This window comes from Aplidium turbinatum, chromosome 8, assembly GCF_918807975.1.
Source record: "Aplidium turbinatum chromosome 8, kaAplTurb1.1, whole genome shotgun sequence".
NCBI classification, from domain to species: domain Eukaryota; kingdom Metazoa; phylum Chordata; class Ascidiacea; order Aplousobranchia; family Polyclinidae; genus Aplidium; species Aplidium turbinatum.
The window spans coordinates 25520577-25544363 of record NC_137479.1 but is presented as its reverse complement, the minus strand read 5'-3'; the positions used below and the strand labels follow the sequence as shown (position 1 = coordinate 25544363).

General features: G+C 37.5%; 2 protein-coding genes across 3 annotated transcripts; one reads left to right on the top strand and one right to left on the bottom strand.

Annotated features, from left to right (window-relative positions):
• On the top strand, positions 1–15954 carry LOC145775164 (uncharacterized). Its single transcript, XM_082586399.1, has 19 exons — positions 1–111; positions 438–624; positions 2731–2857; positions 3222–3309; positions 3599–4019; positions 4687–4901; positions 5141–5319; positions 6156–6329; positions 6786–7000; positions 7440–7653; positions 8119–8298; positions 8604–8735; positions 8827–8997; positions 9265–9362; positions 10355–10618; positions 10943–11147; positions 13694–13819; positions 14113–14249; positions 14609–15954. Exons 1-19 carry the CDS (start codon positions 78–80, stop codon positions 14922–14924), a joined length of 3483 nt encoding a protein of 1160 aa, XP_082442525.1. The 5' UTR covers positions 1–77; the 3' UTR covers positions 14925–15954.
• A 152-nt stretch (positions 15955–16106) lies between these two features.
• LOC145775165 (cysteine-rich with EGF-like domain protein 2-A) lies at positions 16107–20721 on the bottom strand. Of its 2 annotated transcripts, XM_082586400.1 has the most exons (10): positions 20442–20721; positions 19974–20167; positions 19840–19892; positions 19685–19723; positions 19476–19528; positions 18920–19046; positions 18319–18519; positions 18085–18189; positions 17279–17479; positions 16107–16889 (listed from the first exon to the last, which is right to left on the bottom strand). In XM_082586400.1, exons 1-10 carry the CDS (start codon positions 20559–20561, stop codon positions 16795–16797), a joined length of 1188 nt encoding a protein of 395 aa, XP_082442526.1. In that variant the 5' UTR covers positions 20562–20721; the 3' UTR covers positions 16107–16794. The 2 variants fall into 2 exon arrangements, with proteins under 2 accessions (XP_082442526.1, XP_082442527.1); XM_082586401.1 differs by lacking the exons at positions 17279–17479; positions 18085–18189.
• Positions 20722–23787: the final 3066 nt, after the last annotated feature.

Below are 23787 nucleotides of genomic sequence, written 5' to 3'. Positions count from 1 at the left end.
GTTAAAGTCATCTTTTTATGGCAATCAAACACTTTTTATAAATTGCTTTTGCATTATGATTAAGTAACAACATAAACATGAAAGGATGGATGAAGTACAAGCACAAAAAAGGTAACAGACTAAGAAAATTCAAAGTTGGTCCTGTACAAAAAATTTGAAACGATTGCATAAATTGCTTGTTACTTCAACTGCATTGTCTTTCTGAAATATTTTAATGAGAAAACTTAAAGACGTTATAATGCCATTACTGTGCTCATTGTTTGAAGTATATTTCAATTTTAACTTGAGTTTATTGTGGTGATTTATATTTGACATTAAAATGCCAAAGCCTGTGATTTCTTCGCTCTAATACATTTTTTTAATTTAAAGCACACCCTTTCCATACATTACGTTTGATTTTGATGCGTTCGTTTAAGCATTTGCGTATATGAATACAGGGAGGCTGGGTGGTTTTCGAATGGAATATCATTACTGGTTTGTCCTGACCAATGCCGGTGAACTTGTTGGATATAAAGACGAAGACTCTGCCGCTCTCGGAAAGTCTGAAGTCAACTTGGATATCCGAAACAGTGCAATAACTATATGCCAAGATAGCACCAACCAGTTTGAAATAATTGGAAATAAGTTAGTGTCTTTCCTACTTTTAGCTGGTAACGTTAGTTAGTACCATTTGCTAGTATATATGCAATAATTAGCAAAGGTTTCTATGAAATAAGTTTTAATATTGTTATGAAAATTTCATTTTCTCAATCAATTGACATCAGTTGGTTAACGTTGTTCGCGTAATCTTAACCTAATTCTATGATTTTGATTTCATTTATTCATCAACTGCGTGGTATTCCTCATCAAAAACCGATACGCCATCATCCCATGTAGATTTTGTTCGATGAAATCTCATATCACATAGTCACCAGTATCGAGCTCGGAAATGAAAATGACACCTGTCGAATTGAAAACATCATGCAGGATTTCTCGATTGTTTGTAAATCGCAGCCTGTGAATACTTTCATCATCATCTGTGCGTAGTACAAGCAAGAGCGACTGACAGTTTTTCATGAACCAAAAACGTTGTTACAAAGTTGTAAATATCAGCAGACAGTTTTTAATAATATTACTGACTTATAAAAAGATCAACATTATTATGTTCAAAATGGCAAGAATGTAGTCACACGTTCGCTTGAACAATGCGTCGAACAACACGAAACACTGCATTGTTTATGGTGCTGAACTTTATAGTTCATCACTATTACCTATTATACTTACCTGAAAAGATATGAACTTTATAGTGAATACATTATGGGGACACTCCTGATCGAAATAATTTTATAAAAAAATTATTTGTATCTAAAAAGCAGTAAATTTCATCAGAATTCTGAGTATGGTAAAATTTTGACTGTATTCAATGTCTTTGTGTGTCAAAACTTACGGTGATAAATATTAGTAAGTGGGTCAAAAATGACCCAAAAATTGGGGCAATTTCGCCCCAAATTGAAATATTTTTTTGAAGTCTTTTTTCTGTTCCGCTCCGTGCCAAAGTCCCTTCAGTTGCAAAGTTGCATATATGATTTCGGCAATATGTGTGTTTTACAAAGCTTATCGGTTAAGGAAATTTCCTTGGTTAAAACAAAAAAAATTAAACCGTTATATACCTCAAAGGGTTGGGTGTTTTTCAAATGCTGTTTTCTTCGAGTCATTTTTGGACGTTTTCAACTACTCATTTATTTCTTGTCACAATGGCATAAAATTTTGCAGGCGTAATCAATATAGTGAAAAAAATATTTGAATCAATTTTAAGATATTAACGTCTACCCTTTAAAGTACGTGTTAATTTGAAGAGATAATCAATATATACTGGAGAAGTGATCCATGAGAGGATTTTTGCTATTTCTGTGTAGTTTCATTTAAAATTATAAAACAATTTCAAATATATCAAGTTTTTCTATTACTAAAATTCAAAATTCATTTACTTTTTAAATATACACTTGTGGAAGAAAATCTCTCATTATTATATGGGTATGGGATGGCGACAATGCCAGCAGAAAGTTAAGAATGATATAAGTTCTCCCTTGAGACTTATTAATTTTTTTTTTTAAATGGAAAAACTTTTGTGTCATATGTCTTTGACATTTGGTTTTCACAGAAACGTTTTTCATCTATTTAAGTGCCATATTTTGATTGCAATTTTCATACTCATTTCCAAAGATATAATCATATAATATGTAGGGTTTCTACAAGTTAAGCACATTTTTCTACCAATTTATTAAGGGCGGTGCTGAAATTGATATTCCATCAGAAGTGTCCCCTTGATACCATTACTCACCGTTGCCAATCCAGTGTGCCTCGTACCCACAGCGATACACAATCAATTGAACACGTTACACTCAAACTTAATGCGCGCTATTTATTAAAAAACATCACTGCTACTACAGTATAGCATGAGGTCTACCACACTATGGTGTGAAGTCTACCTCTGCTTTATTGATCCAATATGAACCAAATAGGAAAAATAAACATGTTATTTAACCCGAACGTGTTATCACTAACCCTAATCTTTCATTTGCTGGTTTTGGATTGAGCAATTCAGTTTTTTGTATGCATAAGTCAGTCGACATGTTGTGGTAGACCTCACACTGTAGTAGAATAAAATAAAACGGTACACTGAAAACCACGAGGCCAAGAAAAAGATGTCTTGCCGTGTCTTTTCTTACCCTTTTGATACCATTTTTTCAGATACCATTTTATATTCACTGCTGATGTTGCTGACGACACGTTGAGTTGGGTTTCATCGATCCAGTTGCAGAGAAGCATCAAGCAAGGTGCATCTCCAGCACCGAACAAAGGCGTTTCGAAAACAAATGTAAGCTGGAGTTGTAAATAATTATCCGCTCAAGAGTTCAACATTTCTTGCAGATTCAGTGCTTTTTTGCGGCTGTAAAAATTGCTTGTAGTTGTAGTGCATTCAACAGGAGTGATAATGTTTTATAGAAAACTCGTACCACTTAGTTGTTATTGTCGCATCAGTTCAGATGTCCGAAATTTTCATCGAAGTTGTAGATTTCAACAACTTCATTGGGCTGCATTTATGTTATTGTTGCAAGTGTTCGAAATCACAAATCGTACCTGTAAGTGTCTAAAGTGACGTTCGCGTTTATCTTATCAGTTACGTATGAACCATAAACGTTTTATAGTTGAATTGTGCAACAAATTATTCTGCGTTTTAGACTCTGGAAGATCCCGTAGACAGAGATAGGTCTGGTTCCACCAACAGTGCAAACAACATGTCTACCAAAGCATCTCAAGTTACCAATGGTAACTTGATTCTTTCAGTTCTTCACAATTATTTTGTACTCAATCAGATGCATATTACATAATTTAGCACATTAACAACCGGAATACCGTTTATTTAGTTTTTTTCATTCGACGTTTCTGTATAATCAAAGTAAAATAAACCCGTATTTCAATCTGGGTCAAGATGCGTGCAGTTCTCACGAGTCATTCTTTTTTTCTCACGAGTCTCAGTCTGCAAGGAGTCTTTTTTTGTTGAGTTTGCAATATTTTAACATTTCATGATAGCTATTATAGTGCTTTTGTTGATTAGACCAACCGGTTTTTGACGACCCTCTCAATCCATTGGCAAGTCCGATTGAAAACCAAGACTTTGAGTGGGAGAACGAAGCTGCTACGTCACCAAATGCTTCGCCATGGCCGCCAACTGAAGAAGAAACCAGTGCAGTGTTTCAACTGACACAAGAGCTCGCTACAGCGAAAGCAGAACTTCTACAGTCCCGTCAAAGAATTCAAAGCTACCAAGAAGTGTTGGCCTCAAGAGACAGACAACTGTTTGAGATGCAAGACCAAAAGTATTCGGACGATCACATGACCATCCGCAGTGATGCGTTTCGTGATTTGGAAGAGCAGGCAAGGTCTTATCGCGACCAAAACGCACTTCTCAATGAAGAAGTCTTGAAGCTGCATCAGATGTACAATAAAACCCACACGGAAGCTAGAAAACAAACGAAGTTAGTGAAATAGGAATATCTGAAACTTGGTGCTGTTGCAGTCCTTACTTCTTATTCGTTGACATACAATTATCTGAAAATGCCGCAATTCTTGCGTTTCGGCGCGTGAGCAGCATTTCAGGCATAACCACAAGCGCATGCATTTGTTATTAGTCAAAGCATGGACAAATATCGTTTGCATTAGCACGTAGTTACAGTATTTGAGAAAAATGCTGTTTTGGATTTTCATAGCTATGCTTATCACTTGCTATGTCTCATGTCATTGTGAACAATTTCAATCTTGAAATAGTTTTTCATTTTTATCGTCATCCAGTTCATCCATTTCACGCGCGATGTTTAAGGCGTGCTAGAATATGGGTTTTGTTACATGATTTGCAGTTTGGGATGTGGATTGGAATTTCTATAAATCTAATTTCTGAAAAGAGGGACATTGATTTTCTGGTCAATACCCAGACAGCAAAACGTTGAATCAATGTAAACATGACGGATTTTGGTGTCTGAGTGGACAGCACATTAGTCGTTTTTTACATTGATTTAACGTCTGCAGACGTCTCTCTGACCATTTCTGACCTTTCAAACGTTGAATCAATCTTAAAAACGACTGATTTGCTGTCTGAGGAATTTAATTCATCTGACATCAAACGTTTTTAATGCGCTAAAAATGCAGGAGAGCAGACCAACTTTCAACAGAGCTTCAAAATTATCAGCGGGACTATCTAGCTGCTGTGGGCTCATGTGTCTATCGTCCTCTGGTTGAACCTGATGACGGGGCTCGCTTTGAACTTCCAGAACGTCAACGACATATTGATAATGTGAAGTCTTTAATTCGGCGCATGAAGACAACGAATCATCGAATTCTTGGCTGTTCAATACCAAATTTAGGTGAGTCAGTCACTGAGATTTGTTTTCGATTTGAATGCTAAATCGTTCAATCCCACCGTAAGATTCTCAATTCCAACCATCTTCAAGTTTTGTGTTTTTAATTATTTATGATGTTAAAATTTTAAGCGTTTTCCGTGGAAAATCAACCTCTATGTGACCTACTACACTTTCTTCACTGCGTGAACCTTCCAGTTTCTTTTGCCTCCATAAACAAATTACTCATGACGCCTTTGCTGCAGGAAGATCCGAGCATGTCGATGCTTTTGGATTCGTCCATTCCCTTCCATCGCAGCCTCTTCAGCTTCAATACGTCTGCAACTACTTAGAAGAAGCTTATGATCTGTTGATCGATATGGATGGGAACGGTCAGAAAGACTCTGCAAAGTGGAAGCATTACATCCTTGATAGTAGTGAGCAAGTACGTGTGAATTATGAAGCTACTACTGAAAAGGCTTTCATTCTCATAATCTCTCATTTAATTACTAGATACATTTTCTTTGTACGACGAGTTTTCACGTGATGAGCATTGTCTGTTCAGGTAACAATTATTCACATGACCGGTACAATCGAAACTGGTGTTAAAAATACAGTAGAACAAAGGTCTTATATAAATAGTAATCCTATCTCAGTCCGATGGTTTAGCTGATACTTTAATATATCTAGTTTCATTAAATGGTAAACAGCTGGTGTTTCTGCACATTTTCGTAACTAGATGTCGAAGTAACGTCGGATACGGTATGTGTTGTCTACAGTTCCTTTTGGCAAATTGCAAATAGAACTCCACGAGTTTACTTTGACAAGACTATTGTCTTCCATATGCTAAAAATATTGTTAGTTTGCATTTTTATTCTTCCATCTTTCCATGGACCTATGGTGATTGGTGAACTTCCATGTTCAGAAAGACAGGTTCTTTCACGTTCAATCGTTGTATTACCTCATGGGCAACCGACGCAATCGTTGTTGTGCTTTATTATTTCTAAGTTGTTTTTTTTATTGTACAACTACGTGGATATTTGCAGCCGGATATCGTATTCGACCAAGCAGCCATCTTAACACTCTAGGCTTACTTTGTAAACCATTCAATCGAGCAGTTAAATTTTGCTTCTTTAATTCGGTGTGGAGAGAGGTTTTTCAATTTCGTCCTAATTGCTTTTGCGATGCCAACAATTCGCCATAAAATCCATAATTTTAAAATTTACTCCCAGGTAAGAAACGCATTTAACCCAGCTTTAGAACAGGTACATTTGTTTCTAGTTTGAAGTGACGCCACAGTTACGTAAGCTTGTTCTGCAAGGGATACCGAGCCAATACCGCGCGTATCTTTGGCAAAAGTTGATACACTATTATGTCGCCGATATGAAGCAAGAATGTGGACAAGACTATTACAACCTAATTCTTAGTCAACTGGACCTATTAAAAGCTGACAAGGTGAAACCACTTGTTTCTATTTAAATAAAAGCTTTTAATGATCCTACGTTACGGAGAAATAATTGTTGAGGTAGTGGTGATCTGATTTGTTGGAAAACTTGTTTTGATTAATACCCTTGGGTTGTCATTTAATTAGGGTACGTTGTCATTTATTACTACATGTGTATTTCTCTTGGTCTTCCATTTTTTGCTTACGTTTTAAACCTTTCAAAGTTTTGCCACCTTTTTCCGTTCATTAACGTGCTGGTAGGCCTATATCGACTATTCCAGTTAGAAGTACCTTTTTCGTCCCGGATGCGTTGATGACGAAAAATAAAATAAATGAATGATTTTCCAAACATTTATCTCATTGAAATGAAAAAATAACAAAGCATTTTTGTCATAAAAACATGCACAGTTTTTCGTGTAGATGAAAATGACAAGAAGTTATTCGGCTAGATGACGCTTTTTTTGCAGAAATTTGCCAAAAATTTAAAGCAAATCGCCATGGATGTTCCTCGTACAATGCCGAATAACAAAGACTTCGCAACCGCCGACTCGCCACACAAGGAACGGCTGCAGCATGTACTGGCGGCTTTCTGTGTGCACTCCCCGAAAGTGGAATACTGTCAAGGCTTTAACTTTTTAGCTGGCGGCTGCCTTCTTTTCCTTGAAGAAGAAGACGCGTTTTGGTGAGGTTTTTACTGGCTCTGAACACTTTTCTGGATGCTAGATTATTGACACGCAGCCACTTGAAACCGGTTACAAATAACTGCATTTCCCTGTACATTTTCCTCCGCTGGATAATATCAAAATGGTACATATTCTGCTCAAGATATTACATTTTTCTGTTTTGTTTGAACAACATTTCATAGCACCTGCAATCCTGCATTAATTACAAAACAACTGAGCGAGGTTGCAATTTCTTTCATCATATTTAATTCAAATTCTTGAGTGGTAAGTTATACTTGTTGATGTTTTGCAAGGTTGCGATTTTTGGACTTTGTACTGTTGTTCGCTTGTTTCAACTAATAAGTGTTATCCAATCACGTACGGTATCTACACGTTAACACGTTAATTGGAAAACTTGCTGCTGTCTGACCGAAGAGACGCCATTTATACTTTTTTCAGGTTTCTTGTCGCCGTTGCAGAAAAACTTTTTCCGCCAGATTATTACAGGAACGGTCTCGCTGGCTTGTTGGCGGACCAGTATGTCTTGCAGCAGATCATTGCACAGACGCTGCCTCGACTCCACGAATTCCTAATGAGATATCCTGAAGTGGATCTTGCTGCTGTCACAACTGGTTGGTTCCTCGGCCTTTTCTTTGATTGTCTTCCTTTCCAGGTGAGAATTCGTCGCGTTTTTCAAGAAATGAATAACGACTCAGTTATGTTCCATGAGCAGCTCTTCATCTTCAACTGACATGAAACAGTTTGGTACTTGTCAAATCTATCCCGGTGTCCTCATGATATGTTCAATTGTTCAAACTTATTTTGATAAGTTCAAAGTTATATTAGATTTTGTTTTGAACAAACTTGAGTTTTAAAAGTTAATTTTGAACACACTAACCCTCAACATAAGGATTAATTCATCGCCTAGTATCTAATCAAAATTGGTTGATAGTGATATCTCCAAACAGGCCACATTTTCTTGTACACTGTCCTAGCAACCCCATACATCTTGAAGCTAAAGTTCCATGAACTATAATCATCGTTTTTGTTAGTTTTTTTTTTAAATGTTTTGTTTCAATTGCGGTTTTGCAAACCAGTTAAGTGTTTTTGGTTATAATGGAATTCCATATTATTCCAGACCCTTATCCGTGTATGGGATTGTTTTCTCGCTTTTGGCCACGAAGCCGTATTCCGCGTTGCATACGCGATGTTCAAGATCTTTGAATCTCGTCTTCTTGAACTGAACGAAGCTTCACAAATACTTCACGCTGCCAAAAACATTCCTAAACTTTGCCTGCATCCAGCCCAGCTCATCAAGGTTAGCTGCGACTCATTAAACATTTCAGGATTTGATTTAAATTTGCTTCAGCTGCAAAGAGGCAGTGAGAAAAATTTTGATATTTTTACTTTAGCTAGACCAACTGTAAATTTGCCTTAACAGAGCTATCCTATATTTTTATTTTCGGAGGTTTGGGGTGTGAGCCGAGTGACTTTCGCTACGTTATTTTCTCAGTTAATATTTTGTAATCCAAATAAATCTTGTCTATTTTGGAAAAATAAAATATTTTGTCGAGATCTTGCAATGTTTGATTAAATAAAATTTGCCGTGTGACTTTAACACAGGAAGCATTTCAAGGGCCGTTTCCTCCCTGGGAGGAAATCGAACAACATCGATCAGAAGTTGAGTTAGAAATGGTCGAAAACCACGAAAAGAAGATGGAGCAAAGACGATATTACGACGAACGTCTAATGATGGTAAGTTATCATCAAACTCGTGTTTTAATACTGATTTTTTTTATACGATTTGTCTACCAGATTCTGAAACTTTTTTACTTTTGACTTTCAGCTCGATCAATATGAAGAAAACAACCTTCTCCAAGGTGTTGGGGAAAACAAGTGGATCTTTGACTGCGGCGCTGCCAACGTTAAGTTCATATTGAGCGCGAATTGTAGAGCGACGCAGAGTTCTCGCCTGTACGAAGTGTGTCAGGATCACGTCAAGAACCTTTCCTTGCCAGTGCGTGTTGACAGGTTACGTAACTCCGCCTAGACTTGACAAAACAGGAAAAAAGTTACTGACATCTAGTAACCGCCTGATCTGACCGCATTGGGATCAAATTCAATTGGTTTGGTTGAATGGTTGGTATAATTCTGCAATAGAATGGGAGAAATGGACTTGGTCCAAATGAAATAAAGTCATTTTATAGCTCTTTGCGACACTTAGGCTCTACTCTTTCAGATTGAGTGAAAGTTCTTTGTACAAACTTTCGATGTTATTTTTCAGATCACTAATCGCGTCATGTGTGTTCACGTCATCAATGATGATGTCATACTTGTCGGCTTGTTCACTGGACAGCTGCAGGCCTATTCATGCAGCGAAAGGTAAAAATCTTCACAGCTATATCGTTTTACTGAAGATACACAAAGCCTAAAATTGTCAGTTTAAATTTATACGCCAAATTTGAAAATCTATAACTAGCTACTTAATTACACAACACAGCCTTTATCTTACTACCAAAACTATTGCTATTATTTATACACATTTTCAATTCTTCAAAACTTGTATCGGTTCACTGGCCTGCTTCCATATCGCCACAACACTACTTCAGATACGTTCATGTAGAAAGGGATATGATAAATCACACAACTTAGACATTAATTTCCCTAACATCACGAAAGACTAACACGTTAACTATACTGCTTTAACATCTAAACTATACAGCGGTTGACATTGCTTAAAGGCATACTAAATGAAAATTTCAAACCGGAATTAAGCATTAAAATGAGTAAACTGAATATTCAAGAATACATTTCAAAAACAATTACCCAAAAAAAATTGTTTTTAATGGCGCTGGCAAGGCCCAAAGTCCAGTGTTTCATTTATTTTCATTTTTTTCAAAATGTGCAAACACTGCTCGAGAATACGTAATAAAAGACAGCAATAACAAAAGCCACGTTACCACATCTGATGTTTTGAGCAAACTGTCTGCTGTTTTGATATTGAAATGCGCTGTTTTGATGTACATACATACATAGCCTACAGTCAAATCGCCCGCAGTAACAATTATTGCGTGATCGGTTGATTGCTAGTCTTTTGTTACGTAGACTGTACACTGTACAGTGTACACTGTACAGTCGCACGCTTCGTTTCTCAGGCCCAATCTCATTTTGAAAGCTCTGACAAAAGCACGCGCACAATGGTGGTCAGACCGCAATGGGGCAAAATTTTATTGAAAATCGTTTTATGGTAGCAAGTTAAACACAAAGAACGTGGAAAATCGCCAAGTCAGGTTTTTCCTTTAGTACCCCTTTAATATCATGGCACATCCCATCAGTAACGCGGCACAAAACTTATATCTCCTTTTGTTTTTTAGCTCATTATGTTGGAGTATGTCGCTTTCCGACGTCGTCTTGTGCATTCTCTCACGTGACTGTGTGACGTATGTTGGTACAGCCGACGGAAAACTGCACTTTCTACGATTCAATGATCTGGACTCGGATACACTCTTCCGCCGGAAACCAGTCCTGACGGACACGATCGAACTAAGCAAGCGACCCACCACAGCCGTTTGCTACATAGAAGATCAAGGTTGTCTCTGGGTTGCTTCGGGTCCCGCTATCTACGTCGTTTGCGCAGAGTGAGAAAGATTCAAGTTTTATGTATCAATAACTCATGCTTTTCTTGCAAAAAACATGTTTTTCGATCAGTGCCCGTACTTTCATTCCGTCACTTATGTATCAAGGTCTATTTGAAAAAAACTTTTAAATATCTAAGACTTTTTTTATGCAAGTTTTTTTTGCATATGTGTGACATTTTTAAGCATTACACCGCGTCGCGTTCCTCCTTGTTTATTGGCACAATGCCATGTAGTTCATTACACGAAATAGAGTCGATACAAACTGCGAAAATTGCACCTAAAGGTACAACGAATCAGTCGTTCTAGAATTCTTTTCTGTTACAGAACAAATGAAACGGACGGTTTCTTTTTAATATCCTCTCGCATCGAGCAAGTGTCCTGCATGCTGCATTGGTCGTTGTACGTGCTGATAGCGGTGCGGGGTTACTCTGTCTTACAACTGCACGGCACGGAAGCATTCAACAACCCTCCGCTCCTTGTATACGATGTTGCCAAAGCAATGCCTTTGCCTCCGCTGCATCCGATGATGGTAAAGTGTTATCAGAAAAAAGTCGCTTTTTCGATCGAAGTCATAAGTCGTAAATAGTGTAAACGTTTTTACAAAACTCAGCAGAACTCATATATCAGCATCACCAATTTTCAATGGTTGCACGTGTTGCCAGTTATAAACGAGGAATTTTGCATCATTTTTGTTATAAGACCCGGAGAATTAATCCGATATCTACGGTTATCCGATATATACTAGGGTGTTTCATTTTTTCCACACTTTCGAAATTGAAAACGTTCGGGTTTGCGTATGATGGGATTTTGGACACTGATTTGAAAAAGGTAATTTTTATTCCATTATGACGTCATTTAGATGTGGCACCGCGTGGTCGAAATTCGTGTGGGGCTAAAAATAGGGGATTTTCCGTAGCTCGGTAACGGAACATGGTAGAGAGACGAAATTGGTGTCAAAATGCGCAGAAGGGCCGCTTTTCTATACCTTCTTAAGAGACTTCATTGCCGTATCTTTCCCGCAAAGCGAATTATATCGAAAAAACGATATTTTGCATACACAAGGTGTTGCTATAAGTTTAATTTTTTCGGTCAGTAGAGCTGTTGCTACAAATTTATCTTGCATTACTGCTACAAAGCTAAGAAAAGGAAAAATAATGAAAGTTGAGAGTGAGACCCATTTGGCTAACTTGGAAAGTTCCGACGAAGACGAAACAAGGGCCGCTTTCCTATACCTGCTTAAGAGACTTCATTGCCGTATCTTCGCCGCAAAACAAATTATATCGAAAAAAAAAACGTTTTTTTACAACTTATGATGCACGGTACTTGTTTTGCTCCTAAATAAGTTATTTTTCGTAATACTTCTTTAACGGTCTCGAGGTAATTGTTCTGTTGCAAACTTAGCAATTGTATTCGTAATGCAAAGCTGAGAATTTGCAGAGATAAATTGATACTGGTACGATATCAATACTGTTAAACTTGCTAATGATGTCTATAGTTAATCTTGCAGTACTGTATATCTGAACGATGTTTTGCAAAACCGGCTTACATTTCTGGACGTTCTCATTTCTTTCATTTTATTGCCTGTATTAACTGATTGTTCTAATAACAACATAACTCTTTAACAGCAAACAACGGTACCGGTACTATAATAAGCACTATCATTCCTTGTTGCACAAAAATGCGCGAAGTCGCAAATCGACACGTCGGTTGCTTTCATCACTAATTCGTTCTCCTATAACATTTTTGAGCTTTCCGATTCGTTGCTCAGTGGAACGATTACTGATCAATCGACCTCCAGAAAGATGGAGGTACATCATGGGCGCACATGACGCATGTTGCAATATGAGTTGCATAATGCATATGGTTTCTTGTTTATAAATCAAAAGATGCTTCAAATTGTGTGGTACATCCATAAATGTAGAACAAGCCAACACCAGCATGCACATTTGATCGCTCATAAAATCGTCGTTTTGTCCTTCGGTAACTTCCTTCTGTTCAGCAAACCATTCGATTTGTTTGTGCATTTTTTAATTGACCTTCTGAAGATTTTACTGCATTCTAAACGTTTGTTAACCCCCGACTTTTTACCAGTATTGGCCGCCGTCATGTCTGGCATTACTGAATAAATATTAGGCAAAATACTTTCGCAAGCATCTAGTGTGATGGTATTGTACAAAATTTCACTTGTGACAGATGTACCGGAGGAAAAAGATTTAACTGCGATCAATGCTTCCGTCTTGCCACGCTTCTCATTGATAAACTGGCCAAGGAAAACATTCTGCACTTCAACTTTCTGCAATGCCATCATGCAAACTTTTTTATGTTGACGGAACATCGTCGATCCTAATAGTCGATCCTCTATAGCACAAGGGTTGGTCGGATTGCTGACGGATGCTTGTCATTCGGTGGTCTGCGAGTATGCAACTTTCACTACTCACTTTCAGAGTCTTGCGAACTGACTCCCACATGTGATCGGTTTTAGCAAAAAAGTTGGATCAGTTTCGTCTTTATCAGAACTTTCCAAGTTAGCCAAATGAGTCTCACTCTCAACTTTCATTATTTTTCCTTTTCTTAGCTTTGTAGCAGTAATGCAAGCCAAATTTGTAGCAACAGCTCTACTGACCGAAAAAATTTGAACTTATAGCAACACCTTGGGTATGCAAAATATCGTTTATCGTTTTTTCGATATAATTTGCTTTGCGTGAAAGATACGGCAATGAAGTCGCTTAAGAAGGTATAGGAAAGCGGCCCTTCTGCGCATTTTGACACCAATTTTGTCTCTCTACCATGTTCCGTTACCGAGTTACGGGAAATCCCCTATTTTTAGCCCACACGAACTTCGACCACGCGGTGCCACATCTAAATGACGTCATAATGGAATAAAAATTACATTTTTCAAATCATTGTCCAAAATCCCATCATACGCAAACCCGAACGTTTTCAATTTCGAAAGTGTGGAAAAAATGAAACACCCTAATATATACGCATCCGTTTTATGCGAGTTCTACTGTATGTCATTCTAGTAATGTAACGATTGGTTAAGACTTATTTATATTATTCATTGATAACTCCCAGCCAGACGAAGACAGCACTGGGACGCCATCTTTATGCCGTGTTACGTCGATGACATTGATCAGTGACAATGAATTCTGGGTTGGATTGGCAAACGGAGAAATTAAAATGTACCGTCTTGAAAACAAGGTTAGATTTAAATTACCTAAAACTAACCAAAAAACAACATATTAAACTTGGAATTATCTGATACCGCTTCGGTAGAGATACAGTTTAGAATTATCTCTCTACCAAAGCTATCCTATTCTATAAGGTTAGATTTACTTGAGATTATACTGATCCCTAGTTTAGCTTTTTTGGAGAAATGTTGTGTTGTATAACTTTCTTTCTCAAATCGAAAATCTATAATTCTAGGCTTGTTTTATATTTTGCACAAGAAATTGTCTTGTCAATCTGCTAAGTGAATTGGAATTCGATTACAGGACAACGAAGATGCATCTGCTTCAAGCATATCGGAATCCAAGGTTTACTTTCAATCGGCTACCAATCCATTATCACTTCGCTTTATTGAATCAAAATCTGCTTCAGAAAAATCCATTCGCTGCTTATTGAAATCGAAGTTAGTCGTAAGATTTTTTATGCATAGAAGAATAGCATCTTGTCGATGAGACAAACTTTCCAGGTTGCAGGCCAAACAATTCTTGACATTTGACACGCGGCCGGATTGGTTAAAAACTGTAAATTTATTGAGTTTTTGTAGTTTTGTCGTTGGTATATCTGTAGAATTCTATGGAGGCCAGTTACTGGCTTGCGGTTTGGAGCTTCCCATTTCATCTCCAGACCTTTAAAAACCTGGAGCGCACACCACTTCGAATTTCTTCAAGTGGGAACTATGACCGCATAGCAAGAAACAATAATCAATTTCGTACTTTTCGAATAACCCTGTAATCAATTGATAATGAATCATTGTATCCGCAGCACACAAGTCGTTTCTTGCTCTGGTTGCTATGGCGACGAGGGCTCTGTGAAACTTTGGAGTTTCGACGGGGAATCTACAAACGTGGAGGCCCCTGCTTCGAGCTCATCGAGTTCTGATATTCTTGAAGATTGTCGTTCACTCGCGTCCAGTTCGAAGTCGTTAGAAGCCGCTGCTGCTCCTCCTGCGTCCTCTGATACTTTTAAGTCAGCAGTGAAGTCGGCTGCAGCGACCGCAATGAAGACATACAGGGACAAGAAGCCAGCATTTCGCAAAATTATGAACATGCTCGGTACAAACCAATCCACTGCTGTGTAGCACAATCGTCAATTAGAAATAGTACAACCGCATTATAGCACATTGATCTTCGATATTTCATTGGCTTTATTTTCATTGTCCTATCGTTGGTTTTTATTACTTACGGTGCAATATTGCTGAATTCACGTCTGCTGTACACGTTGGTTATGACCAAGTTCCGCCCGATAGCTCAGTTGGTTTGCGCGTGGCTTCGTGAAAGAAGCTTCGCCTGAACAACGCATTCTGAGGACTGCTCTCTATTCAGCGGAACCTAATGAATGGAATAATTCCCCGGCAACTACACTGTCAATCTCGGTAACCGGCCTTGCGTCAAAAGCCTCTACAAGTATGCGAATTGCGAAACTACCAGGAATAACCTATCAAGGCTTTGTCAGTCCGAGGATAAATATAATAAAGATTCAAAACCAAACCAAGCATGTTGCGGAACTCCATAATCAATTTAAAAGTGATCTCGCCATCTGATTCGTGTTATCCTTTACACGTTATGTGTAGCTTGTAAATACATATATTTTTCAAGAATGTCATACCGTAAGCACATTGAAATCATAGTTGAAAGTTTCTCTTTTTTTGTATTACACGATTGAACGTGCGGTGTGGTACATGTTCGGTGACAGTAATTGATAAAGTGAACTATTTGCCATTATACCTCGCAACAACCGAGGCAATCATGCGATTTTGGTGCTTATTACCGCAGCACAACTTGTGTTCATATTTTGAAGTTTAAGTGAAGCGCTTGTTAAGACTTTCCTGTCAAATGTAAACTTATCACAACTAGTCGTAGCACTGTAGTGACTCTAAATGATTGTGGGATGCCATAAATAAGTTTTTGGTACATTTGCGCTTGTGCAAGATGCTCCCTTTGTTGCTTTTCGCAAAATACTTTATGACCCTTATCAAGTGCAAATTTGCCACGCTCTGCTATGAACGCTGTATTGACAAAAATGTCATGTGTGGCCTCAAGAACTCCTTTGGTGCAACAGTATTTATCAAAATTTGTACAAGCACATACTGAGATTCTATCGATGACCTCGTTAAGTTCTCAAGAATACTGTATTTTTCTCAATCATGCCTTTCACAACCTGTTGGAGGCATTGGGTGTGCGAGAACTCATGCTTGCACACTTTCTATGTAAAACTAAATAATTGATCGTAAGATTTGAATTGCTTTAAATAAAAATACTCCTTGGTAAATTTCTGCTATGACGACATTTGTTATTTGGCTTCACGGCTACATCTTCATCTCATCTCACGGCAGCGAAAAAATAATTTCTGGTCATTCCGTTCTTGAGTCACCGAGGCGAAAGAAATATACTTCGTTAGTTTGTCTAAAAGCAAACGTGAACAACGTTAGAAACAACGATAGAAAACAGAGTCAAAATCATGCAGAGACAAATTTCATGCAGCGCTTTAGTTTTATTGTCCCGCGATTATGGAGACTGGCTCAAAGCATCCTCGATTCTTCTATGCACACATACCGTACCATGAATCGCATTTACCCACATGAGAAATGATGATTTTTGTCTACACAAACATAAGTTGTATTTTCTGAATTTGTAAAGCCAAAATTAAATAGCAACGTTTTAATAACAAGACGTAACGTTAAATTTACAAAACAAATGAAGAAAATTTGCCTTCAAAACGTATAAGAAAACGATCAAAAATACTGTATTGCAAAACTCAGCTTCATGGCCACCTCGTACCAGCACCATTCCCAGACAAATTGCTTCATTCTTGTATTAATTGAACGATTGGAAACAATGAATGGCAATCTGTCTGTTGGCATACTACATCAGCTTCATGTGCAACTCTTTGGCGTCTCGGACATTGCACAGGGTTTTGAACTATTTTCTAACTACAAAAACACTCTGAGTTTATAATTCTTCTTTTTTCTCTTCTTCGTCTTTTGTTTCTTCCGTATTTTCTTTATCTTCTTTGTTTTCCTCTTCCTCCTTAGGCTCTTCTTTCACTAGATTAAACAAGAAGTTAGTCGCAAACTGCAATGTCTTGCGTCACGTGTTACGATTACAAACATGTGCTACATATTAAATTCCCAACAATGCATTGATGTTGGAAAGCTACAGAATCAAAAATTTCTGTGGTTCAGGTAATTTGGTTTCTCCTTATCCGTTTAAAGTTTCATGACGCTGGTCCAACCACGTTTCGAACAGCACATTCCTTGACAATAAATTAACCGAATTATACATTGATTCGACCAATGCAAAAACGGCTGATTTGTCGCCTGGGCTGTCTGCATCACAAGCTAGTTTCGTTTTCTCCCAACTACGGCTACTCCGCCTCCTTCTAACGGTCATAATCTATTTGATAATGACTGTTTCCTGCTGCAGTTTTTCTCACCCTCCTCTTCTTTCTTTTCTGCTTTTTTGATAGGTTTGTCAGGGATGTATCTGGAGTATATGGAAGGATCGGGCTGACACTGTCGACTGACCGGGTCACGCCTGAAAAACCGGGCACACTCGCACTTGTAATGGCCGATCGTGTTGACGCAAACCTCGTACATCCCCAGACAGATGGCGCCACTCGCACATTCGTTAATGTCTTAAAATAAAACGAAGAGTGAAACCGAATTCAACCACAGTGACCCAAAGTGTTAGTGATTTCAAAGAAATCTGTAAACTATGTTCTACTGGTTATTAGTAATTCTCGGCGACATCAAGCACAACCAAACGGAATTTTTCTATTCACTTCATTAAGGTAAATACCGACATTGCTCTACTTGCACTCTTTCGAAGATCGAAGTGTCTGGTGTGGGAGGAATGTGAACATGAAGTGATATTTGCAGCTATGCGACCACAAAACAGCTATTCATCACTACACGACTGGATTTTCTACACCCTATCGTGACAGTGACACCAATGTGACACCAATCAACGAACATACTCGACGCCTTGCCATTGGACAAAACCGATAGCTTGAAATGATGCATGAACCAATAAACACCCTGACTTTACTACTTTCATAACATTATATAAACCTTGAAAATCTCGGAATTAGTCCGCGCCGAAAGGTTGTTTCTTGCTTGGCTGACAACAGATACGCTTTGCGGATCAGACAAAATAACTCTCACACGCTTCTCTACGCTCTGTAACACGTAATCATAATTCATTAGAATATGAATCTACGAGAGTTGGGCTAATTTGCACCTTGGCAGACAAAGGGCTGTCTCATGATAGCGCCCTGCTTACAAGAGAAGCAGTTGGCATGAGTAGGACCATAGCATCGTTCACACATGGGGTGGCATTTCCAGTCTGTTGAAGAAACATGCACACAGGAATTTAATATGTAGCACTAGATAAGCATACAAAAAAAACGCAAAGCATGAAGCTAACCGACAAACTCAAGCCAACAGTCAAACTAATGCAAGATTAAACACTTACCTTCGCACTTATATGAACCTTCAGTGTTAACGCAATATTGACCGACAGGGCATAAATCCTTCTGCTCAACACATTCGTCAAGGTCAACACATTTGACGTCTCCCTCTTCTTCTGTGTTTGTTTCTTCCCTGTATCCTGCTTTGCATGTTTCGCAATCCGTGGCATTGCCGCCTTTGCAAGTCTGGCATGTTTCGTGGCATGCTGAGAAATCCAATGAGCGCCGAGTTATTACAAGTACCGTAAAACAAAGGGTTAAAAGAAACTAAGGAAGGGTGAAGGTAAGTTCAAAAACTGTTGCGAGTCATTAGTTTGCGATACACGGTACAGAAGAAAATAAATAACAAAGTAGATGTGACAAAGTGCAGTAAACAACGACATTTTAATGAGAGAGCATACTTCAACTATTATAACTTTGAATGAATGAACATATAGTATCCTTACCAGCAAAAACTGCATAATTATATCACTTCAACGTCTGGAGACGCTTGAATGATATAAAAAGGCAAATTGTATCGAATGGGATAAAATCGATGCTGCTCACTCAGTGTGAAGTGTTTATTCGTTTTTTAGAAATTAGTGGATCTTGAAAAACTAGACTTACGTGTACAAACAAAAGAGGTATTATTCGAATTATCTTTGAAGTACTTGTCGGCACATTGATTGCACAATTCTCCGGAATATCCCACGTCACAGATGCACGTCCCTGAGCCCTGCTTGTCTCCGGAACCCTAAACGTCGACGCAACTCAATAAGCGCGTGTCACTCTTTCAAGTACCTATATCCTGGTGATATGCTGATACACCGATTAATTGTAATTGTTTAAATTTAAAATAAAACTGTTTGACAGTGGGAAATTAGACTAACTGTATTCGAGAGTAGGAGATGCTACACAACCGGCAACGTAACTAAAAAAGGTCACTAAGATTGGATTTTTAATAATTTCATAACTATGTCTACAGGTTTAAAATTTGGATAAAATGGGCGGGAAGACTACAAAGTCTATCTTCGTACTATTCATTTTGAGGTCTCAAAACGCAGCTAAGTTGTCGAGGGCCTGTGATCTTCCGTAGATTGGGAAGGCGCTCTTCACCTGTCCACATACTGCGCAATAACCTTATATTTATACAATAGTGCCGTTGTACAAATCATTCTCTCACCTCGCATTTTCCTTTTCCGTAACAAATTTCATTTGAATCGCCAGTCGGACAGTCTGTTGGAACAAAAGATTTTGTTTAACTGTTGATTCAAACAAGATATTGTAACTTAAAAATATATATAAGCTGGAAATACGTTGCACAAAAACACAAATGATTTAAAACCGCTTCGATTAAATAAATTTATTGTAACATAGCACAAGGCAGCTTACCTTCACAATTTTCACCAAATTTGTTTTCAGGACAGCAAGCTGAAAATAAAATGAAAATGATATGAAAGATCTACCGTACATTATGATACGAAAGATCGACCTTAAATAAGTTCAAGAAACTACGTTGTGTGCTGCAAACCTGGCAACCTCCTTACCTTGCACAGTTTGAACGCACAAGAAATCTTGAAGACTAATTGGCTCTTCTTGTCTGCAAAAAAATAGAGAAAAGAACACCTTGAGTTCAGTAAAAACTCATTTTATTTCAATTGTGAGATGTAGGTATACTTACTGCTTTTTATACCACGTTTCAATGTCATCTTCATGCTCTTCAAGTATTTTGTTGCATTGAAAGTTATCTTTTGAACAGGCAGTTTCTATGATTTCCACCAATCGTAATTCACTTGTCTTATATTTTAAATTTCTTTTTTCTTCCCAATCCACATCACCTCCTCCAAAGTTCTTACTTATCGTCTTATCCAAACCCTGCAACATTTTGACATTTTCAAATTCTTTCAACTTTTTTTAAAAGAAACATATTCTCATATTTGCAAAGTTGCTTTCTAAACATAAGACGCTTTTTGCAGCTTAATTTGTCATATTGCAACAGAAAAATTTTACTTGAACAAGTTGGTTTACAAGTCATAGTAAAGAAAAGTTTCACAACACCATAATGGATTCAAAATAACATGCAAATTTATGACATCAACACTAACAGCATAAAAACATACTGAATATGCTTTTAATTACGGTACGGTACCTTTAAAAGTCCATCAACCAAATCTCGGCATCCTTCACATGGGGATTTATTACTTGCTGCATTTGTCAGTCCAAAAATGAGCATTAAGGTGAAAAGTGTCTTTCCATTTAGAGCGTCCATTGTAGATTATAAAGTGAGGTAATGATTGTCTTGGCCAAATAGATTCTCAGCAAAGAAATAAAATAGTTACTTATTAAATCCAAACTTTGCAGGATGAAGATTTTGATATTGATACACAGTGATATTGGTTTTATTCTGTTAAATAAAATTAGATAACAAAAAAAACTTAAAAGTAAAAATACGAATGTAAAAATACAATATATATATGATAAAAAAAAACATGCTCCTTAATGTCACACTTCAACTTCTCATGATCCAGAATGCACTGACATCGCATTATTTTGTCCCAACACGCATAAATAGAGGATGGTGCCGTCCAAAACCTGACAAGTGGGACAAGGAGTAACAAAGTGCAGATCATACCATCTGCAACTGTGTCATCTATCATGCATCAAACGGTGTGTTTGGCCTGCATGCACTTAATAACCAATTAATACAACCGCTGCTCTCAACACTTAACCTAATACCTAGCACGAGTTCACTACCACTGCTCAAGAGTGGTATAAACCAAACCCACTTGACCCTTGGACTGGCAAAATATAAAGAATACAGTACCCCTGACAATACTAAACCTTAATATAGTAAACTGTACAATTGTACATGCAAACTGTATTTGCAAACTAGTGTATAAAAACACACGATTGACTGGGTTGGTAAGAAAAGGGGAAGGCCTTCGCTCAGTAGTAGGCTGCCCACAGGCTGAGAATGATGATGAATATACTGCACAAAAAGCATGTTTTTGGATATTTTGTTTCGTGCATTTTTTCTACAATGATAACTGGCTCATATTATAGCTAAAATTAAACTGAATAGGTTATAATATGCACTATTTTCCATATATATACAGAGTCAGACAGAAAAACTTAACACATTTGAAATTTTTACTGTGGCAAAGTTGTTACAGTCAGACAGGTGGTTGAAATGAAATATCAGTAGAGTGAAATGTAAAAACCACCGCACAATCAGCTTGACATCACACATATCACAAAAATTCTACAACGCCTTATCATGAACTGAATCAAGAACAAAATCAACGATGAATTTGCTGAAGAACAGTACAAATTCATGCCAGACCGCGGTACAAGAAATGCTGTATTTTAAGTAAAAAACATCGCTCAAAGATCAATTGAAATGAAGAAAGATCTGTACATTGTTTTCATTGATAAGAAAACTTTCGGCCAAGTAGTAGCCTATACCAAATTATTGGAGATGCTAGATAAAATTGAAATTGACGATATTTAAGGAGCCACGTATTATTCAAAACCTTTACTTTGACCCATAAAAATAAAAAAGGCATTAACAATACATAAAATTAACATCAACACTCGAAAACGAACTATGAAATGCTATGGCCTACGTTACTTTACAATGCAGAAACATGGACACTATCATCACAAATGGTTAACGACTTGAGGCATTTGAAATGTAGATTGATAGAAGAATGCTTAAATTTCATGGAAGTATAAAATCACAAAGATGTATTATCTAGAATACAAACCAACATGGAAATTCTACAAACAATTAAATCAAGAAAATTAAAATATTTTGGCCACATAATTCTATTCAAAGACAACTACTAGAAAGAAAAATGAACGGCAAACGAAATAGGGGCAGACCATCAAGAATTTGGGCTAATGATATTGAGGACTGGTCAGGACTTAATTACAAAACTGCAGTAGAAAAATCTCACAACAGAGAAACTTGGCGCCTCGCCCTCATTGCCTCCAACCCTCGACGAGAGGAAGGAACTTAAAAAAAACGATGATGTTAACAGAAAAATCAATCATGCCACCTCTTACTACTTTAGTCGTAATTAAGTTGCTGAGAGCAAAATTGAGAGTCTGTCTTCAAAAAAAAATCTTGTGGTAAAATTACTGCTGGAATATTTTTTATATATAAAACTTTTAAAAAAAACAAAGACTTTTTAGTACATTTCAGCATCTCCATTCTCCATCTGACACACATTTAAACACAGAATTCCTTGACATGTCAGGAAAAATTCTGATGTATGGCATTCCTAGCTAAATGTATTTGCAGACACTCATAATGTTTTAGCTTACATTGTATTCACATCTCAAACCTTAGTGATTGTTCCAACATTTCGATTTTTTTGGTTTTGTAATTGCATTATTAAATTACAGTATTGTTTCTTTTGGGTATTCCAAAAAAAAAACTTGTTGAATTGTACGGTAACACTAGCCTCTAAACACAGCAGATTAGCTTAGCAGGCTCACCTCTTCAGTACCCTAACAATGACTTCATTTATCACCCTCACCTAGCTTTCACGCTAACTGGGTCTAGCGAGGCTGAGCAGCTAGGTAATTTTTATTTATTCGCATCCTGATGAAGCGCAGTTAGGACACATTACACACGAAGAAAAGGGAATAACTCTTATTGACTTCTGACGTCAGGAAAACACCGGCATTGCGTGTACAAAAACAGCCAATCAAGTTCCGCCAAATCCAGCTGACAGAGCAAAATGATTGTGGGGACTGGGGAAGCGATAACATTTCCCATATCGGTTGCTTATATAAGGCCTATAGTGGGCCCTGTATAATATGTGGCATTTGGTCACAGCGGTAAACCATAATATTTTCGTGGAACAGTTGTAACATAAATTTCTCGGATCCGTTCGTCTGTATGCGATGACACGAAAAAATACTTTTCTGAAAACGTCTTTTTTCAAGAATTGTATTTCAGCAAAATATAGCCACAGGCTGTCGAAAAGGGATGCAACGCGATACACCACTAAAAACTTGTCACCACAATACAAATTACTGCAATAAAAGACGAAAATTTCGTCTATAGTTGGTAAGCACAAGCAAACAGTTAAATATTCCACCAACTTTTCAAAACGACAATTCTAAAATGACGAATTGATTGCGATATTTCAACTGCACGTAACCAGCTTCTGTGACGTAATAGTCCATATGCATTGCTATACAATTTCACAAGTGTTCAAACGGTTGTGCAATGTTATGCTACAGGTGCAATGTTTTACAGGTCTTACGAAGTAGCCTATGTTGCAATCTCGGCTCATTTTTTAGAAATTTCCATGACGTAAGACGCCAGCTAGGTTAAGTAGACCATAACGGTTTTATGTGACGTTTGATTTGTACAAAGATTGTCCGGAACAGCATTACTTCGGAACGAAGATGGAAGTTTAAAATTAGGTCATTTGCAAGCTTTCTTATGACCAAACAGTTCGATGCGCGGTCGCAACGAG